The following is a 20,435-nucleotide window of genomic DNA, read 5'->3' on the forward strand; positions in this document are numbered from 1 at the left end:
AGCTGCGTATCCGGGTAAAATACGCATAGAAAATTTCCAATTACGCATTGAAAAATAATTGTTGCGTACCAATTACGCATTTAAAATGTTAGATACGTAAAAAGTTTAAAACAAATGCGTACAGAATATATCTATAAAAATCGCTTGCGCAATGAAAAAGACATCGATTGCAATCAAGTTGTACTGTTAGTATAGGACTAGTGTTGTACTGTCAGTATAGGATGAGTGAGTTTTTATGAAATCGTTTCCATTATATTTAAGTTGGTTTTGATTAGGTATGACATAAGGCAGAACATACCTGCTTAGTAAACTTACTCAATGACATAATACTTAGGTGAGTAAAATGACTGAAATACGCACATATTTGAAAGAAGTGGGTAATGGAAAATGAATTACCCACTCAACATTCATAATACCCACTCCAAGAAAATACAGTGGGTACAGTAGCCACATGAGCTGAATCTTATCTGGAGCTCTGAATGCTTCATCCTTTGATTGTTTAAGGTTTAAAAAATCATGTATTAACATTTATGCTTAATACTAATCAACAAGAATGCTTCCCCTGGGATTGGACAAACATTAAGTTAGAGAAGTAAAATTACATGATCACACAGAAACAAGTTCTCATGACAGTGACAACTTTCCATTCATAAACGAAAATATTAATGACCCAGTATCTATGTATGTGCATATTAGGTGGACATTAGTTACCACATATGTTGAATGGGTCAATCTTTAAGTTGGAAATGGTTCTCAAAGTCACAATAATTTTTGCAAGGGGGACTAGTTCTCAACAAAATGGCCTCAATCCAGCCCCATGCTGCGCGAATATAATTGTTACTTTTTGGACACATACACATATATAGATAAGCTTTACGATAGAGAAAACGCTGCCTTGTCCAAGTCCAGTAACCCTGAGATGCCTGAGTTAAACCCCTGCATACATACAAACAACCTATATTCATTAACATTAACGCTTCTTCTTCTTGTCATGTCTTGCCATTGCAGCCTTGTATTCACTGGCTTTCAGTTTATCAACCTGAGCTTGGGACTTGGCAAGTTTGTAGCAGGACTGGATAATTAGACACGAGGGTATGACAATCCAGAACATATTCATTGTCACAAAATAGAACCAGAAATACTGCGGGTGGTACATGTAGCCGTGGGAGAAGTCTTCGAATATTTCCGTCATGAAGTAGAGAGTGTCGCCGTACAGCTGGCAGAGGGAGACTATGAGCTGGATGACGTAGCGGTAGGGGCTGTTCCGGAAGTAGAGCAGCAACGTCAAGAAACTCAGAGGTCCGTCAACAAAGGCAGTGATTCTTTCCATGCTTACCACGAATGCATCAGAACTGGAAATAATTGTAACACAACAATGAAAACATGTAATGCTGCTTTAAAAACTACAGGTATCAAAGTGAGACCATCCTTTCTAGTCGCCAGGGCACAAAATCAGTGATCTAACACACAAAAAAAGAAGTTGGACAACTGGTAGACAAGATCACAACACTCTGTGTACCCCTCTGACAAGTTACTAAGAAAGTGTAATCCCAATTGTTAACCAAAATTCACTGTGTTCTTTAATCTGATTGGTTACAAAAACACGATCGAATGGAATTCGATTCCCAGAAATTCGTACAAACATCGCTTACACCATTGTATTGTTACGTCGTCAGCTGTGATGACATCATTCAAATCATATTGTGATGTATAGTCCGAATGACGTCTCAAATGAGCAGTTCCAGATGCTACCATGGGAGACAGCCGAAACGGCCGGCTGATGACATTTCACTGCTGTACCCGTACTCGATGTCAATGAGTGCAGATACAAAAACGTGTGTGGACTATTTTGGTTTACTTTGTGTTTACAATGTCGATAAACATCATGTGTTGGCCAATTTCCGGGTGTTATTGAGTATTTGAAGCACCGGAATTTCATTTGAAACCCCCGGCATATTCCTGTGCTTCAAATACTCAATAACACCCGGAAATTGGCCAACACATGATGTTTATCTCCTAAATATAACATATGTTACATTTTAAAATAATAATAATAAATGGATATTTCTTGTGAGCCATAGTTCAGAGCATGCTCAAAGCGCTTTATATAAAAGAGTCTCTAATGTTTATGATGAAAATATGACAGTTTGTCAAAATGAACATGAGAATATTTGGCAGTTATAGGTTGTAGAATGTTTTGAAGAGGATGGTTCTGAGTCCCGATTTGAATGCTTCAAAGGATGAAGCATTTTTAATATGAGAAGGAAGACGGTTCCACGTTCGACTACTTTCTAAATGGCATGATGCATTTATGCCTTTGGCCATGCTAATTCACACTTGCACAATAAACAAGTTGTTTCAGTTTATTTCAGTATGGATTCAAAGAACACCTTTCCATTTTTCCAAATCTTATCTGTGTTTCATAGGTGCCTGTTTTTGAGATCTGGTGACCTTGACCTTAAACTTTTTTCTAAGATTAAGAGGACAATTTTCCAGTAGTAAGTTGTGAGTGAACTTGACCTGCAAACTCATGCCAGACATGTGTTTACAGAATGGAACCTCTTACTAGTACATTGAACTTGTTTAGCATTTTAAACTAAATGGATATTTCAGATATTTTACAAACTGGCTGCAAAATATGTCCATCCAGTTTACTATGATAATGATGCAGAATCGAACCCAGGTCTTTGGCATGATGAGTGAACCCTTTAACCATTCGGCTACCCAACGGTCCCAGTACCAATACTTATTGTACACAAACATAAGATCAATACAAAGGGGGTACAATGATTGGTATTTCATACAACATCTAATATCGTATAATGGAAATGAACAAGTAATGAGACACAATTATTAACAACAGTGGATTACATTGTGAGTGAGTGAGTGAGTGAGTGAGTGAGTTTAGTTTTATGCCGTGGATTACATTGTATTCATGTTTATCAATATATATAATTACCTCATATACCGACTGTCACCCATGCTGTACTCTTTCCCTGAAACATAAATATATTGTTGAAGTAAAAATTCCAACAACCATCATACACACAAAATGGACACTTATCGCAACTATAAAGCCATTTTCAAGAACGTATAAAGTAATGATAAGGGGAGACAACTTTCCGAATTCTACAAATTACCTCCCTTTGACCGTACTTACATACTTGACCGAGGAAAGACATATCGCCAGCAAGAACGTCATGGAATACACCGAAGTATCCTTCCAGGAAAGTGTGGATTAGACCGCACATCATAAACCAGCATAATACTACACGCTGTGTGATTGTAAATCTCGGGTTTTTCGTCGTTCCTGAATAAACCCATGTCAACACAACGAACACTCCGACAACACCGAAGAATACTGACAGGATTTCAACGACGCCTTTGTCGTTTGGACGATAGTGAGGTAATTTCAAGTCTTTCGGGAAATAAGGGTGTTCTGCTGCCATGATTGCTGAATAGCAACTACACACTGTATTGCAGTTAGATCCTTTGTCGCGTGGTTCTCAGCTGAGAGAAAAACCACCAATCAAATTTTGTGTGAAAGCTCCTCACAGCGAGTACCCGTTCGCGGAGCTCTCGTTACTGGACTGATTTGCCTGCCCTAGAGCGCTTGCGCTCTTGCAACTGAGTTGGCGTTCCTAGGAGTTGGACGGGTACCAGTCAACACTCGATATTTTACTGAGCCCCTGTCTACGTAAACTACTAGTAATTAACGCGCTAAGCTTGTGGAACCAGTGTACTATGACAGAGAGATTATTTCTGTCAGATAACAATTGTTTCCAGACTTATGAATTGTTTCAAAACGTGTCTGTATGACGAGCGAAGGCGAAATGGAAACGTTTGGAGTTTTACTGTATAGGTGTGTAATTAATCGAGTTTCATTTGACATCCCTTTTATCCTCACTAAATATATATATCTCGGCTGTAAGTAATCGAATCAATCCCAGCGTTTGTAATATTGACCATCGATCTACGCATAGTGGACAGACATGCAGGCAGGCAGATATTTTATGTACGTCTCACCGCTGTACATCTTAAACAATATATAAAATACATAAATAATATATATACAGTTAAGTACAGTGTAAGGATATGTCAGATACAGTGCCACTGACATTCAATTATGAGAAACGATAAATCTAAAACAAAATAACAATACAAAAACAACAACATAAAAACACACAGAAGCATACATTTACACATATATACCGGCAATAGTTTATCCATACACATGTATGTTTTATATATCGTCTTTCTAGACCAGATGACATAAGCATCAACGATGTTTGCGGGTTTGCGGCCGTTAGATCATAAAGATGACAGTGATGACCGGTATCATAAAGTAATATTTTGTTCATGATGCAAATTATCACTTTAATAATTTGTCTGGATTCCCGGTGGTCAGTTCTGACTATCGCCAACAGACAAGGGCATATTTGTAAACATACCCACCTGAGGTTTTTTATTGGTAAGTTTTATTGGTAACTAACCAGTAGAATACCGTTTGTATTCTGCGACCTTTTCCCGCAAAGAACCACCACCACAAACCAAGTGAGGTGGCGGGTAGGGGATGGAGTCGCCAGTTCGCTGTTGCGCCACTTCGGCACGCTAGAAACCGATGACTGTGGGTTTGAATCCAGATTTGCGCCGATTGTGTCTCTAGGTTTGTCATCAGCCTGGTTCCCCGGGATCCGCTGCGCTAACGCTCATTGTCGCAGCGCTAGCGCAGCAGATCCCGGAAACAAGACTGGGTTTGTCATCCCCATGCCTGTGTTCATGGATTTCACGAAAGTAGTAAACTTATCTTACCAGCCTCGCGTTTGGGGACTCCTCCCACTGTGAGCTGAGACTCCATCATATAACGTGAATATTGTTAAATATGGTGTTGAACGCAACTCGGTCACGCTTCCCGAGGCAAGGAAGGTAACCGACTAGAAAAGTCCAGTTTCAAAAAGTGATTTACATACATACTAGTTAACTCTTATGCCTTGGCAAGATGATGAACATGAGAATCCAGCGATGAATTAACAGGAATTAACTAAAATATAACATATCCAAACAATAAAAACACCCCCAAAACATGCTGAATAATAATACTTTCTGCAGTTGAAAATGTAAATATACACGGGTTGTACTTAGCTTTGTACATCTCTCCTAGTTCAGGAGAAACCAATGTACGTTCCTGATTGACGTCTAACCACGGGAGGTAACTCTTGCTGGAATACGACTAATATCACCTGTTCTCTGAAACCAGCAGGTCAACCCATTATCAAATTAAACTATTCCAAAAACCGACTTTCCTATAACTGGCAACAATAAACGATTTTCATTTTGAAAGAATCAACCTGTGCTGCTTCAGAGAGAAAACGACACAACTTATGTTTAGATATATTTAAACCAAGTTGCTTTGAAACGTTTGAATGAATGAGTGAGTGAGTATGGTTTTACGCCGCTTTTAGCATTAATCCAGCAACATCACGGCAAGGGACACAAGAAATGGGCTTCACATGGTACACATGTGGGGAATCAAACCCGGGTCTTCGGCGTGACGAGCCAATGCTTTAACCAATAGGCTACCCCACCGCCCGTTTGAATGAAGTATGCATTAAAATGTTTTCTTTTTTAAAAAAGTAAGAGGAAAGAGACTCTCAATTTCGCCCAACTACAGTAATCTAGACTTGCCAAATATGATAGACTTGCGTGGGGTGTACTGATCATTGGTTTAGGAAAATCTCGTTAACTTTTGTTCTTCCAGTAAAACTTTTAAAACGTTCCCCCGCCCGCCCATTTTTGAGAAAACTGTGCCAGAGGAACATAATTTTGTTATGAAATATAGATGTAGTGAATACACTTAGTCTACATGGCCAAATGTTTTATTCTTTTCTACAGACCTCTAACATGGACACTTCATGTCAGCCCTGACAGTAATGAGTAGACTGGAATTCCTTATTAAAAGCTTCCACCAAAGCATTGCTCCTACTATGAATATAATATTCCCAAATTAGAACCCAGCATTGAAAGCATGCGTATCAATAGAACCAGAAGCGACTAAATATTTGATTTAAACTTTTGTCATATACGATATCCTACCGCAATATCAGTTATAAATACTTAATGCAATTAATGATCTTTTGTTGGCTGAATAATTGGGAAAATATGCTCGCATTATATTTGACATTAGTGACTCCCAAGGCCGACTGAGCCTGCTCGTCAAAAACCTATTGAGACCGGGGAAATTTACTGCACTCACTTGTGTCCTTGACCTTTGTGCGGATTGCGACATGTCTACCCGCATGTTGGCTGTAGTGTCCCACTTACTGACCCAGGATGACACTCCACCATCCAAGCATAAGTGTACATGTAAATGCGATGGCGTGTAGCAACAACAATTGACCTTAATGCCTTTTTGAAGGGGCCATCTGTTAACCTATACAATGTATTCAGTTTCTTATCAAGATCTGTTGTTTAATTATTTTCTTCCTTTTGGCGTTTTTAAGATATTGAATGGTTGTAAATGTTGGTTTAATATATAGTGCCTATTGGCACTTTGTAGTAAATTACATATTTGTCTCTATGAGTGAAGATTTGGGTTAGAATTTGTCTTCAGTAACCCATGCTTGGTGTATTAGGAGGCGACTAACTGGATCCGGTGGTCAGACTTGCTGACTTGGTTGACACATGTCATCGTATCCCAATTGCGTAGGTCGATGCTCATGATGTTGATCACTGGGTTGTGTGGGATGAAGCTGGGCGACCTGACAAGTTGATAGATGGAGAATGGTGATAGTGATCTTTCAGGTTGGTCACCCTCGGTCTTGCAGTTCTGGGAAGGTCAGATGTCTGGCCAGACTTGTTGGTTTGTCTCATTAGTCTGAAGATGGACTGCCTTGTACAACCGAACGTTCTGGCAATATGCCTGTTTGAAGCCTCCATCTGCGACATTCCACTGGCTCGTCCTCGCTGATGATCTTGAAATTTTGAAATTATACTTGTAACAGGTGTACCACTAACAATTTCAATCAACTATGTTGTATACTGTTGGATCATATCGTGCACTTGCGATTCAACAAAATCAGTATTTTTAAGGATATCCCACGTACAAAACTGTAAAGGATATCTCTGGTGTTTTGGTAAGTCACAATCAAACTCTTTTCCAAATATATTAGCTGTTGGTTCTCAAAAGATGTGTACTTTCTTTTGTGCGTCAGTTAATATAAAATATTTTCTCATTTGGTTAACAAATACAGTTATTCTTGTATCCCCCGTGCCACACTGATGAGCCAGAAAACCCTTCAAAATACACCTTGAATACCTTCTAAATACTCCCCGAATACCTTCTAAATACACCTCGAATACCTTCTAAATACACCTCGAATACCTTCTAAATACACCTCGAATACCTTCTAAATACACCTCGAATACCTTCTAAATACACCTCGAATACCTTCTAAATACTCCCCGAATACCTTCTAAATACACCTCGAATACCTTCTAAATACTCCTCGAATACCTTCTAAATACACCTCGAATACCTTCTAAATACTCCCCGAATACCTTCTAAATACACCTCGAATACCTTCTAAATACACCTCGAATACCTTCTAAATACTCCCAGAGACCCACGAACCCAAAGTAGGTCGGCAGCCTCAATACGTCTTTGTATGTATGTTCCATGGTGAATAGTAGTGCACTTTATGAACAGACTTGCATTGTAACGATGAATCGACTTTACAAACCCAATACTACACAACTCCGCACCAATTGATTTTAACGCGTCGGTGATTCTTTAGATAAACAGATCAAGACATAAATGAATCAGCACTTTTCTACAACAGAAACCGTGGCCATATTGCAAGCACACAACGCAAGCACTGTACGCTGTGTGACGCTATTTGTACAGTAATTGAAGGCCCAGTTAACGCATGTGACACATATACTGAACCCAGTATAGTTAACAGCTCGTTGACACAGCAGAACAAGGTGACAAAAGCCTCGATGTCACTTGTAGATAGAGAACGCTAGGTAAGTATAGGATGAGTCAGTCAGTCACACATCTTCTCGGCATCCACACCCAACTGATGTGAATGAAAGCTGATGAAAGTAAATAAAATCATCCTTCTCGTAGTGTAATGCTACTAGCAGTGTAACGAATAATATACTGAGCCTAAGTTTATCTAGACTGTTGTATTGTTTATACAATTTGCCTAATTAATCGTCATAATACACCATTGGCGTGTTATACGCTGTATATTTGGACTAAAGGACCGTTCATAATTTATGGCGGGGTGGGGGGATGGCGGTAATGATGATTTTAATGGGGCGGGGGTAGTTACCCATCTTGTTCTGGGGATTTAAAAAAAATAATATTAAAAGATTATGAAATTGTGGGGGGAGGGGGATAATTGATTTTGTACATGACGTGCAGGGGGTGGGGGTGTCACTCACTTTGCACATAACTTTTAGTGGGGATCATTCACATTTTACATCATCATGCTTCTCCATAAAAATCATCATCACACATCCCTAGCCATAAATTATGAACCGTCCCTTATAATATGCTAGCGGCGGTGGGTAGCCTAGTGGTTAAAGCGTTGGCTCGTCACGCCGAAGACCCGGGTTCGAATCCCCACATGGGTACAATGTGCGAAGCCCATTTCTGGTGTCCCCCGCCGTGATGTTGCTAGAATATTGCGACGTAAAACTAAATTCAGTCAGTCAGTATAATATGCTAAAACTCGATTATCCAGCTAAAGCTGCATATTATTATTATATACACCACATATACAGCTATAGCTGGATAATCGCGGTTTTAAGCTCAGTGATTGCATGTGAGTTCTGTAGCATAATCGGTCTGTACGTTAGCGTGTGTTGGTTCAGTGAGTATGGATTTACACCCCTTTCAGCAATATCACAGCGGGAACACCAGATATGGGCTTCACACTTTGCCTCCAATGTAGAGAATCGAACCCGGGTCTTCGGCGTGACGAGCGAAGGCTTTAAACACCAGGCGACCGAACCACCCGGGAGTTAAAAGCGTTAACCAAAACCAGTGATGGCCTCTGCCAAAAATTCAACATCCCGAAGTAGCGTTTTCAGTTACTGTTTCTATTTAACAGCAAGAAGGATTTAAGTGTTTAGTCCTGCGTGCCTAAACAGTATATTCATGAATGAATGAAGCGGAATGTTCAGGAGATAACGTAACGCTGGCAAATACGTGTAACCTTCAGCGGCTGATGTAATCTACAGTAGAGACCTGGTTTCATTTCTGTACAAATAACGCCGTCTGCTGCACTACCATTCTCTTTTGACAGTTGATTAACACAACGGATTAGTCCAGAGAAATATGAAAACAGTTTTATATGAAGGGGTTGTTAAATGCTTTTTAAATGCAAATTTCGAATTTTCTGGTTTAGAATGGATGGGTTATTTATGACTGATGCACTTTGTAGAACTTTATCCACTGAATTATCAAAGATGGTAACGGGAATATTTGTACAAACATTCCGATGGGGTGGGGTGAAGTAAGGTGAGGTGACAAATTAAGGGTCGAGTGAGTTTAGTTTTACGCCGCTTTCAGCAATATCGAGGTATGCATAGCGAGCTGTAGACGACTGACCTATCCATGGCTCACAGACACCTCCTAAAAATATTTATTACATGTAATCGACTACTGGATGGCAGTAAGCGAGATACGCAATCGGATACGATGCCTTGATGTCTTTAAAATCTGACTACGAAAATACGCGAGAACACGGTTAAGGCGCTTACCAACTTATAATCAAAATTCGTTTGTGATCTGTTATTACAAAAAATACTATCATTGGACCAGGGCACATCTAAGTCACGCAACTTTTCACAATAGTGAGTGAGTAAATGCTGCTTTAAGACGCATCAGAAGTATATTGCAGCTATTCGCGGCTAGACAATCAAATATTTCCTTTAGAAACGAATATATAATATAAGATGACGGAGATCACTACAACTTCAGTCAGTCCATTTTCATAGCAAACAGTAAAAACTGATATTCAAAGTTTAAAATCTACATCTTATCATACAATTTAATTTCATTCAGATATGCTAACTTAAACTGTTTAAAACAGTATTGAAAAGTTCAGAAAAAATCCGATATAAACGGATGGTCAATTTTACGGTTTTTGATTGCCTGTATGCACGAGAAGCTATATGATAAATCTGCTTTGCTTTGAACGTTTTCACGATAAAGCACGAGGCTTTGGACGGCGTGTGCACCCGTGACCCACTTCTTCTACCCCCAGGGATATCAAGAGGAGACTCGGTCTGTCGACCACTACAATCACAGTAGTAAAACATTCAGACAAGAATGTGTTGTGAATGAAGCCCAAGCTCGCCTAATCCACACATAGCTGAAATGTTTGAAAGGTCAGAGTCTGTGGGGTGAATGGAAATTTCCACGAATGAAGAGACAATCATCGTGACTTTGCGTTTTATACTTCAACAACACGTACCTCTCATTACAAAGTGTTAGTGAGAAACATTAGCCCACATATATCTGTTACTGCAACAACGAGACGGTAATTGACACCAGTAATGATTGAGAAATGAGTATGTGATCCCTGGCAAACTTAGATATTTTATATGCTACTAAAAACGTTATAGATCAACCGATTATTTCGCAAAACTATACACTACATTTGTGAAGCATAGTGATACGATGAGGCGAGGTGAAATGGGGTTTAACGTCGCACGTACGAATATCTCGCTCACATGACGACGTGCATGCGTGTGTATGTGTGGCTGCTTGTACTAGCCCAGACTTAAGCTGGTTTTATAGTCTTGGCTCAATGAGATACCATGCCGCAGTTAGACACATTACTGTATATGCTGACTTCGAGCCGACCAGTCCTTGTGGTACCCATTAATGCCGAGCGCCAGGCAGGCACCATATTTTAACGTCTTTTGGTATGACTCGGCCGGGGATCGAACCCGCGACCTTCCGCTCTCGGCCGGGCGGACGCTCTAACCACTACACCACGGAGGCGGTCCATAGTAATACGGAAAGGGCGCGACCTTTAACATTATCGTTGTAGTGTACTTTGAGTAATGGACCCGGTGTATCGTTGTGTATTCCATTTAACGTAGCATACTTACTTCACATATGAACCGTGAAGATCTGGATTAGAACTGGTCTTCAGCAACCCGTGAAGATCCGGGTTAGAACTGGTCTTCAGCAACCCGTGAAGATCCGGATTAGAACTGGTCTTCAGCAACCCGTGAAGATTAGAACTGGTCTTCAGCAACCCGTGAAGATCCGGATTAGAACTGGTCTTCAGCAACCCGTGAAGATCCGGATTAGAACTGGTCTTCAGCAACCCGTGAAGATCCGGGATAGAACTGGTCTTCAGCAACCCGTGAAGATCCGGGTTAGAACTGGTCTTTAGCAACCCGTGAAGATCCGGATTAGAACTGGTCTTTAGCAACCCGTGCGTGTCTTGAGAGGCGACTAACGGGATCGGGTGGTCAGCTTGGCTGACATGGTTGGCTATCCTCAGAAACAAATTCCTCTTGATGTGATTGGGTATGGATTTTACGCCCCTTTTAGAAATATTCCAGCAATATCACGTCGGGCGACACCAAAAATTGGCTTCACATATTGTACCCATGTGGGGAATCGAACCCGTGACGAGCGGACGCTTTAACCATCCCAGACCCCACCGCCCCTCTTGTAAAGGAAAATCGTATCTGTGGACTAGACTGTCCAATCAGTCTCTCGGGAGCAGGACAATTGCCACCCAGAATTTTATGTAATTTTATTTTAGAAAATGAATGCAGGTTGTCAAAAAACACAACTTTAGATGATGAAAAGTCAATGTTTTGGGGTATATTAAAATTCTGACTTTGATCATATTTTAACCTTGAAGTAGTCTTGACTTTGATGAAATCTTGGCTGTCATGAAAACTCAGTATGCATCGATTTGGAAAAAAATCAAACTTGAAAGCTTGTTAAGACGTAAGTTACTAACATCATTGAGAGAATGTATTGAAAGCATTAAGAAAACTTAAGATGAAAGTGGCAATTGTCCGAGTGGCAATTGTCCTAGACCCCTGTCTTCTCTCCTACATTTAACCTTAATATATCAAACATACAGGCGGAAACAAGCGGGAACAAGTTTAATATTCAACTGTCTTCGACACGGTAAATAAATGCGGAAATAGAGTGAGAGACAACAACATAAAACAAACAGAATTACAACAAATAAAGTTTGTGACTCAGGTTTTAGCAGGATAATGGACCAGCGAATTACTTCATAATGTTTATCCTTAACTAAAGCTGTAGTTGTCGTAAAGAAGTCGTTGACGTGAGACGGTGAAGAAATGACTTAGTTTTCCGTAACTGGGCGTTTCTCGACCCATGCCTTGATTTTCTCGTTGCTGCCGACCTGGTCAATGCACTTCTTGACCAGGGGGTAATCATCGAGGGTCACCTCTGACTTGATTTTCTCATAGAGGTCAAACACGTATATGTCGGCTACAGTGATCTGAAAATGCAAATTTGAACACATCGATACCGAGATTATACAATTGAGTATCGGGCGCATCAGAATATAGGAATGTGAATATAGGAGTGAGTGAATTTTTAGGCCCCTATGGGTTATGCATGAGTGACTGAATTGGGTTTAACGCCGCATTTAGCAATATTCTAGCAATATCATGACGGGGCACAAATTAATGGGCTTCACCACATTGTACCCATGTCTGGAATCGAACCGGGTGTTCGGCGCGACCAGCGCCTTATCCACTTGGCTACCCCACCGCCCCACTGAGGCCAAGACTGACTGACTGACTGAGTTTGGTTTTACGCCGCTTTTAGCAATATTCCAGCAACATCACGGGGACACCAGAAATGGGCTTCACACATTGTACCCTTGTGGGGATTCGAACCCGGGTCTTCGGCGTGAGGAGCCAACGCTTTAACCACTAGGCTACCCCACCGCCCCCCTGAGGCCAAGAACACATCGAGGTGAGTGAATGTTGTTGAATGCTAAAGAGCTGAGCCCTAGATAAGTGAGTGAGTGAGTTTAGTTTTACGCCGCCTTTAGCAATATTCCAGCAATATCACTGGGGGGGGACACCAGAAAAGGGCTGCAGCCCTAGATAAGAATTATGTTTGTCATTATCATTGTTATTGATGAGTAAACGCTATCTTACCGATTCTCCAACGAAGAAGCCGTTCGCATTGTTATTCTTCAGAAGTTTCTCAAACATCCCCATGTACATAGGGAATTTCTCTTCCTTGTTTTCTTTGGTGAACTGCGCCTGCAACAGTGAGTGAGTGAGTGAGTTTAGGTTTTCGCCGCTTTTAGCAAAAATTCCAGCAATATCACGGCGGGGACATTACATATGGGCTTCACACATTGTACCCATGTGGGGAGTCGATCCGTGGCAAACGAGCAAACACTTTAACCACTAGGCTACCCCAACGCCCCTGGCTTGAAATAGAACATACACTGTCCCTTGACAGAAGAGTCGATGCACATGTTAAATGATGAAGTCAGTTAGCACTCGTTGGGTTCAACCAAACCAAGGATCATAATGGTGGAATCGAACTCGTAACCTCTGTTGGATAGCTGGGGTTAGAGCATCTTTAAACAGTATACCTGCTATATGTCAGCTTGGTGTAGGAGTGAGTACTTTGTTTCCGCTTTATGCAATATTCCAGCAATATCATGGCTGAGGAAACCAGAAATTGGCTTCATACATTATACCCATACGGGGGAATCAAACCCGGGTCTTCGGCATGACGAGTGAATGCTTTAACCGCTGAGCTACCCCACCGCCCCCAGTATGTCCATGAACCAGACGGTCTCTTACTTTCCTGGCTTCATCCTTCTCATAGTAACTCTTGATCATGGTGGTGATGACGTCCTGCACGATCCCCAGTACCTGGTCCACCTCCAGGGCTTGCAGGTCATCCTTCCCATAGTACCCTGAAACATGTGGCAAGTGTGGATTACCGGACCCTGAAACATGTGGCAAGTGTGGATTACTGGACCCTGAAACATGTGGCAAGTCTGGAATACTGGACCCTGAAACATGTGGCAATTCCGGATTACTGACCCCTGAAACATGTGGCAAGTCCGGATTACTGGACCCTGAAACATGTGGCAAGCAAGTCCGGATTGGCAAGTCTGGACTGGACCCTGAAACATGTGGCAAGTCTGGATTACTGGACCCTGAAACATGTGGCAAGTCTGGATACTGGACCCCGAAACATGTGGCAAATCTGGATTACTGGACCCTAAAACATGTGGCAAGTCTGGATTACTTGACCCCGAAACATGTGGCAAGTATGGATTACTGGACCCTGAAACATGTGGCAAGTCTGGATTACTGGACCCCGAAACATGTGGCAAGTCTGGATTACTGGACCCTAAAACACGTGGCAAGTCTGGATTACTGGACCCTGAAACATCACAATGTCAGCCGAATGTGGTTGACGTGACGTGACGTCACGCGTGGGCGGCCGGTCTGTGGCAGATCTCTCGTGTTCCCATTATGTTGAAAACGTCTCCATAGAGACGAGATCGTGTTTCGATGGACACTAAAATATCTGGCCACTTCATTTTGGGCCATTCCCACTTCATTTTGGGCCATTCCAGTTACCAGCATACCCACGGCGCAGAGACGCCGATTTCCAGTGTAGGTTAAAATTAACGTGTTTTCCACAAAGTTCAGAGGCTAGGGGATAATCAACCGTTCCTCAATTTTCAATATCAGGTGTGTGAACTTCAGGTTTTAAAGAAAACCATACAAAATATTGTGTACAAAGTGACATCAGATGTCATGCAAAGTGCTTTGCTACATGTTTATTGAGGGTTATTTTTATATTTTTTTAAATACCTTCTATTTTAAGCAATTTTATGTTATGCACAGTTACTTATTCCCGTTAGTATTATATTATCACAGTTGCAATGCAGTTAGTATGAAGTACTCAGAAAAACGCAGTGCATATTAACCCTGTCATCGCTATCGATTGTGATATGTTTCGTGCAAAATTCACGCGACAAATGGGCGAGATTTTTAACCCTTGCTATTGAAGTTCAAATATTTGCATTAACTAGTCTCGAAACAATCACGTGTGCCTCTAATTCCAAAATCAATATCCAAATGCAGTGTACATGTTTCAGTTTCAGTCTTCAGACGGTTAATTTGATGTATTAATCAACTGCAAATCCTGGAATACGGATGTAAAGTTGCTGTAAAATTGAGGTCAAGTTGACATGAACAGGAAGGAACAAGTCAACTGTTGACCTCGAGGAAGAAAAATACTAAACCTTAATAAAATGCATCAACAATGAAGTGACAATAACACGAACTGCACGAAGAAAATACATTTACAGAATCGATGACAATGTGTCGCGCACGTAGTCATACTTGGGGGAGACCCAAGGCGTGCTCAGAACCGCGAGTGCCCGCAAACGCTAGCGAGCGCTCGATCCTGAACGCCTGTGCCCGTTCGAGCGCCCGCGAACCATCCTCACAGCTGCCTCGCCAAGCGAACCAAGATGGCGACCATGTTTTATGTCATTCGTCACCACTTGCCCTTTTCCGTAACCTCCAACAAGACAAGACGCTATTCGGCTTGTCCCGGAATAACACGAGTTGGTCACCAATGGTTTAATGTAACCAAGCGCTCGCGTCCGTTCAGGGCCGATGCGAGCGCTCACGGGAGGCAATAGCGCGGGCGCTCGCGGTTCTGAGCACGCCTCAGATGTTACCAGGGAAAGTATGACAGACAAACCAGTGATCAACATCATGAGCATCAATCTTCACAATTGCGATATGATGACATGTGTCAACCAAATCAGCGAGCCTGACCGCCCGATCCCGTTAGTCACCTCTTACGACAGGCATGGGTTGCTGAAGATAAATTCTAACGCAAACTGAGATGTCATGTTTGTCATTAATACGTATGGAAAGATCATTTCAAGGAAAATACATATCTGACGTATTTCTATGAAATCTGTTCATCTAAATACTGCTCAACCTCTTGCACAACAACCGCATTACGGCTTGACGAATATAATTCACCAGGGCATACACATGTCAAATAGGGGTGGGTATTGCAGAGAATTTTCATATTGCGATATATTGCGATTCGAAAGCATGTATTGCGATATGTATTGCAATATATTGTAAGAAGTATTTTAACTACTTATAATCGAGTTAATTCTTTATTTATAAAGCATGAACACAACAAAATCACAATGCTTGATTAAGTTTTATTAAAAACTTTTAATCATGACAAAATAAAAATGTAAATGATATTTGGCACAAATGAAACAAGGAAATATCCGAAGATTTCCGAGCGTTACGAAGTTTTCCGAATGCGAAGTATACCGGTTTTCGATCAGCGTATCGCAATACGTATCGTTTTCATGTCTAAACCGGTTATATTGCGCAGCCCTACATGCAATTGTTTAAATTAGTATTTTATTCAATGATAAAATCTAAACCAAAGGTACACTTTCCCATAGGTTCACAAACCCAGATCTCGGAGGTTGATCCCTGGATTGTCTGGTCCTGACTCGATTATTTACAGACCGCCGCCATATAGCTGGAATATTGCTGAGTGCGGCGTAAAACTCAACTCACTCACTCACCAGATCTCTGAGTGGCATTTAAAAGCTACAAATGTGATAGTGATGATAAACGCATTATTTCCAGTCTTACCAAATGTCCTGGCAAGGTATCTTGCAATAGCGGTGCTCTGGGAGTAAGGCTTCCCGTCAATTTCCAGAACTGGTACCTGTCCCAGCGGGGTATCTATGAATACAAGGGGCTTCATTAAACAACAGTAAATGTTAATAAAGTTTTGAGACAATAACTGACAGACTGAGTTTGGTTTTTACGCCGCTTTTAGCAATATTCCAGCAACATCACGGCGGGGGACACCAGAAATGGGCTTCACACATTGTGCCCATGTGGGGATTCGAACCCGGGTCTTCGGCGTGACGAGCCAACGCTTTAACCATTAGGCTACCCCACCGCCCCTTTGAGACAATAAATATTAAATACGCACGCTCATTGGTTGTACGTCTTCGAATAGTTCCTATCCTTTTCACTCGCTTAGTTCTGTCTACTGGATATTTCTGATATAAATGCACAGACGTGCTTAATAGTTGGGATGGTTATTGGATAGTTCAAAGAGTTTCACAATATATTTTATACACAATAACGTATTACGATACGTATGACAATTTATTGTATTATACCAAAGTTTGAGTATTTTTGAAGAACATTCATGTAAGTCAAAGGAAAAAGTGCGCAATCGTGAATTACTGACTTCGGTAAATTTTATGCCTGCCGTGATTCCATGTAGTAGTATAAGAACCACAGGAACGCAGTCTTAGAGAGCACTTTGTGTAAACCTCAAAGTAAGTTAAAGATTCCCGATTCTTTCATATTACTATTTAATCTCATGTCGAGGCGGTTGGATAGCCAAGTGGTTAAAGCGTTCGCTCGTCACGCCGAAGGAGTTTCGATTCCACAGATGGGTACAATGTATAAATGAGTGAGTGAGAGAGTTGGGTTTTACGCCGATTTTAGCAATATTCCAGCAAATATCATGGCCGGAGACAGTTGAAATGGGCTTCACATATTGTACCCATGTGGGGAATCGAACCCGGGCCTTCGGCGTGACGAGCGAACGCTTTAACCACTAGGCTACCCCCGCCCCTACAAGTGTAAAGTACCCGAATAGTGCAAAAGCGACGTAAAACTAAATTTACACACACACTCACTCACTCAGATTAACCACTGTTAACTGTAGTATAAAGAAATAATCCGATGCTCTTTAACTTCCCTTCACTTGCATTGTTATGCAGTGCTGTTCTATGAGGTACTTGAAGTTTTGTCACGTGCGTTTGTAGACGAGCTCTAAACTTTTCCCAAATATTATCTTAAAAACATGTTTACATCCCCCAAGGTGTGCAAAAATTCAGCAAAGACATACTTAATATTAATTGCAATAAAAGATTAACCAAAATGCTACGGTGAATAACAGACACCCCAACTCAAATATCAGAGTACTCAAATGGTTATCCAATAACATTGAACGTTACTCCAATTTAACCACATTTAATGCATATTGCAGCCTTCAGTCTAAGAGATTATTTACAGACCGCCTCCATATAGCTGAGTGCGGCGTAAAACTAAACTCACTCACTCATTCAGTCTAAGACGTTCTATATTTTCTTCACTATAAATAAACAGCAATTTAACTGGTATCGATAAAACATAACATAAACAAATTAAATTGCTAACAAATAATGCAACAGATTATAAGCCAAATAATAGTCTCTGCAAGCAGCAGCCCCAAACAACAAAGAGAAATGATATCCCAAACCTCAGAACTACGTGGTATTTCGCGACACGAGCGACCTACTAGGTTTTTCTGCTGGCCATGTCTCGGGAGTACATCTCGCATCCTCGTATTCTTGTCCAGCGATTGCAAACAAAAGACGTGATACCTCGCCCAGTCCTCGTGAGTTGAAGTACCTGAATTTGTACGTAGGCATCGTTTTGTTTACACACGAGGGTCGTTCTCACTACAAGAGAATGCTCAGACTTGCTGTGAAGCTTGCACTCAGTTCATGGACGCGAAGAGCGGGAAGAGCATCACGTGGACGAGCGCAGGTCACGTGATTCCATCATTTTGAATGAACAGTTATAAATAGATAGCTTGCTGTTGCTGAGGCTGTGTGAGATTGTCTTCTCTCTGGGACGTTTATCGCATTTAGACATTTTATAATGATATACTACTAAGGGCTAAAGCGACTGTTTCCACGCGCTTGTGTATGCTCAAAGCGCCTGGATGCCACAGGAACATATATGTCCTTCCCCTCCAACCCTCAATTTCTAGTCCAATAAAAATCAAAATATCCCACGCACGCAAATACACCTCACATTTTCGAATTCTGCTGGAAATTTCCTGTTTCTTGATACCATCCACTATTATTTTAGACAAAGTTCAAGTGCTGAAAATGACCTTTCAATAAAGGCTTCATCGAAAATGTCGCCATTTTTGACACAGTACGAAATCGCGATTCACAGCGTTATTTGCTGTATGTTTTGAAATGTGAAAATCGGATAATTACTGGGAGTATTGAATTTAAAAAATAACATATTCATGATCACTCATATCAGTTTTACATGAAATCGCTAATTATAATTCTGAAACCTAGCCGATGAATGTAGAATCGGTTGGGATGTTTTCGAAAATGCACTTACACGAACGCCGTAGAGCGCTTTCCGCCATATTGGATAGTGTTTACAAAATCACGTTTCGCGAAGGCCGGTATTGAGACATCACGTAGATCTATATTTCATATTCAGCTTCGAAAAATACATCAATGAATTCCCCATACATTTTAGAATCAAACTGCAACTGGTCTTTGTCACCAATGCCAACTGTCTAGATAAAATGAGACGAAACATATTGGGTGTGAAAACGAACGCTGTGCTCGAAAGACTGCGCTGGTTCGAAATGTAAACAAAGACAAAAACCTATTTTACACTGTGTAGCATTTTCTGAAATTTTCCAACATTCATCCGTCTATTCATTGCTTGCAATGGCTCAATATCTTTGGAATATGCATGGAAAGCGTATCGTAGCAACAAAAAGGAAATTATAAATAGATACAATGCAATGGTTTGATAATTCATAAGAATTGTCAGAGTTTCCGTGCAGCGTCACGCCATGACTGACGCAAAATCACGCAGAACGACAACTGTAATCATCAGCATTTTTGGCTTCTTCTCTTACTTACATTAAAAATGATAAAACATATAACAATACACATATAGTCAGAATCATTCTGATTACTTACATCTCATATTTATGTACAAACGATCCCTGAATCAATGGAAGGGTCCTCGCAAAATCCTGTGTACCCTTGTCAGCAAAGCCGCCATTTTGTAAGAAATCGGTCAGCGGTAGTGATGTCATACGTCAACATTGTTCTACATATTAGACAATTTCTTTGAGGTAAAGGTCCGTTGAACAAGAGTAAACACAATGCATTTTGTGTCGTTTTATAGACAAAAGAATGATGCATATTGATCGGCCAGGTGCGCGTTTGTTGGAAACTTTTTATGATTCTCTATCATTGTTTTCGATAATATAATCAATTCATATTCGATTAAATAATATTGTGATGACAGGATATCAAACTCTAACTACATTTATAAAAAAATTGTTGAAAAATATATATACCATCTCATGTGTTAATTCGGACAAATCTTACATCCATATTCTAATATATAGTTCCATATATAAAAAGCTATCTTTTTGCATCTTTCATTGCATACGTATGCAGAGAAATAGCTACATAATCATAAACAAACAAAATTCTTATCCCAAACAAAATATTCGAGTGGGGTTTTTTTAAATG

At 40.7% G+C, this 20,435-nt stretch overlaps 2 protein-coding genes across 2 annotated transcripts; both read right to left on the minus strand.

Moving 5' to 3' along the window:
- Positions 1 to 480: 480 nt before the first annotated feature.
- LOC124287833 (3-beta-hydroxysteroid-Delta(8),Delta(7)-isomerase-like) lies at positions 481 to 3,560 on the minus strand. The gene is made up of 3 exons (XM_046724296.1): positions 3,161 to 3,560; positions 2,960 to 2,996; positions 481 to 1,352 (listed from the first exon to the last, which is right to left on the minus strand). Exons 1-3 carry the CDS (start codon positions 3,447 to 3,449, stop codon positions 971 to 973), a joined length of 708 nt encoding a protein of 235 aa, XP_046580252.1. The 5' UTR covers positions 3,450 to 3,560; the 3' UTR covers positions 481 to 970.
- Positions 3,561 to 12,133: 8,573 nt separating this feature from the next.
- LOC124287827 (glutathione S-transferase 2-like) lies at positions 12,134 to 18,669 on the minus strand. Its single transcript, XM_046724288.1, has 5 exons — positions 18,428 to 18,669; positions 16,714 to 16,806; positions 13,852 to 13,967; positions 13,189 to 13,296; positions 12,134 to 12,518 (listed from the first exon to the last, which is right to left on the minus strand). The coding sequence occupies exons 1-5, from the start codon at positions 18,558 to 18,560 to the stop codon at positions 12,360 to 12,362; spliced, it is 609 nt and encodes a 202-aa protein (XP_046580244.1). The 5' UTR covers positions 18,561 to 18,669; the 3' UTR covers positions 12,134 to 12,359.
- Between the last annotated feature and the right edge of the window lie 1,766 nt (positions 18,670 to 20,435).

Source organism: Haliotis rubra, unplaced genomic scaffold, assembly GCF_003918875.1.
Source record: "Haliotis rubra isolate DU_JTF1 unplaced genomic scaffold, ASM391887v1 Scf406, whole genome shotgun sequence".
NCBI classification, from domain to species: domain Eukaryota; kingdom Metazoa; phylum Mollusca; class Gastropoda; order Lepetellida; family Haliotidae; genus Haliotis; species Haliotis rubra.

Bases quoted from the DNA above. Each gene is read 5' to 3' on its own strand.
- LOC124287827 (XM_046724288.1), bottom strand. From the start codon at position 18,560: ATGCCTACGTACAAATTCAGGTACTTCAACTCACGAGGACTGGGCGAG. The intron at 16,807-18,427 runs GTAGGTCGCTCG...TTGTATTCATAG, and splicing joins ATGGCCAGCAGAAAAACCTA to ATACCCCGCTGGGACAGGTA. The intron at 13,297-13,851 runs GTAAGAGACCGT...TCACTGTTGCAG, and splicing joins AGAAGGATGAAGCCAGGAAA to GCGCAGTTCACCAAAGAAAA.
- LOC124287833 (XM_046724296.1), bottom strand. From the start codon at position 3,449: ATGGCAGCAGAACACCCTTATTTCCCGAAAGACTTGAAATTACCTCAC. The intron at 2,997-3,160 runs GTAAGTACGGTC...TTTATGTTTCAG, and splicing joins GTCTTTCCTCGGTCAAGTAT to GGAAAGAGTACAGCATGGGT. The intron at 1,353-2,959 runs GTAATTATATAT...AATTATTTCCAG, and splicing joins GGTGACAGTCGGTATATGAG to TTCTGATGCATTCGTGGTAA.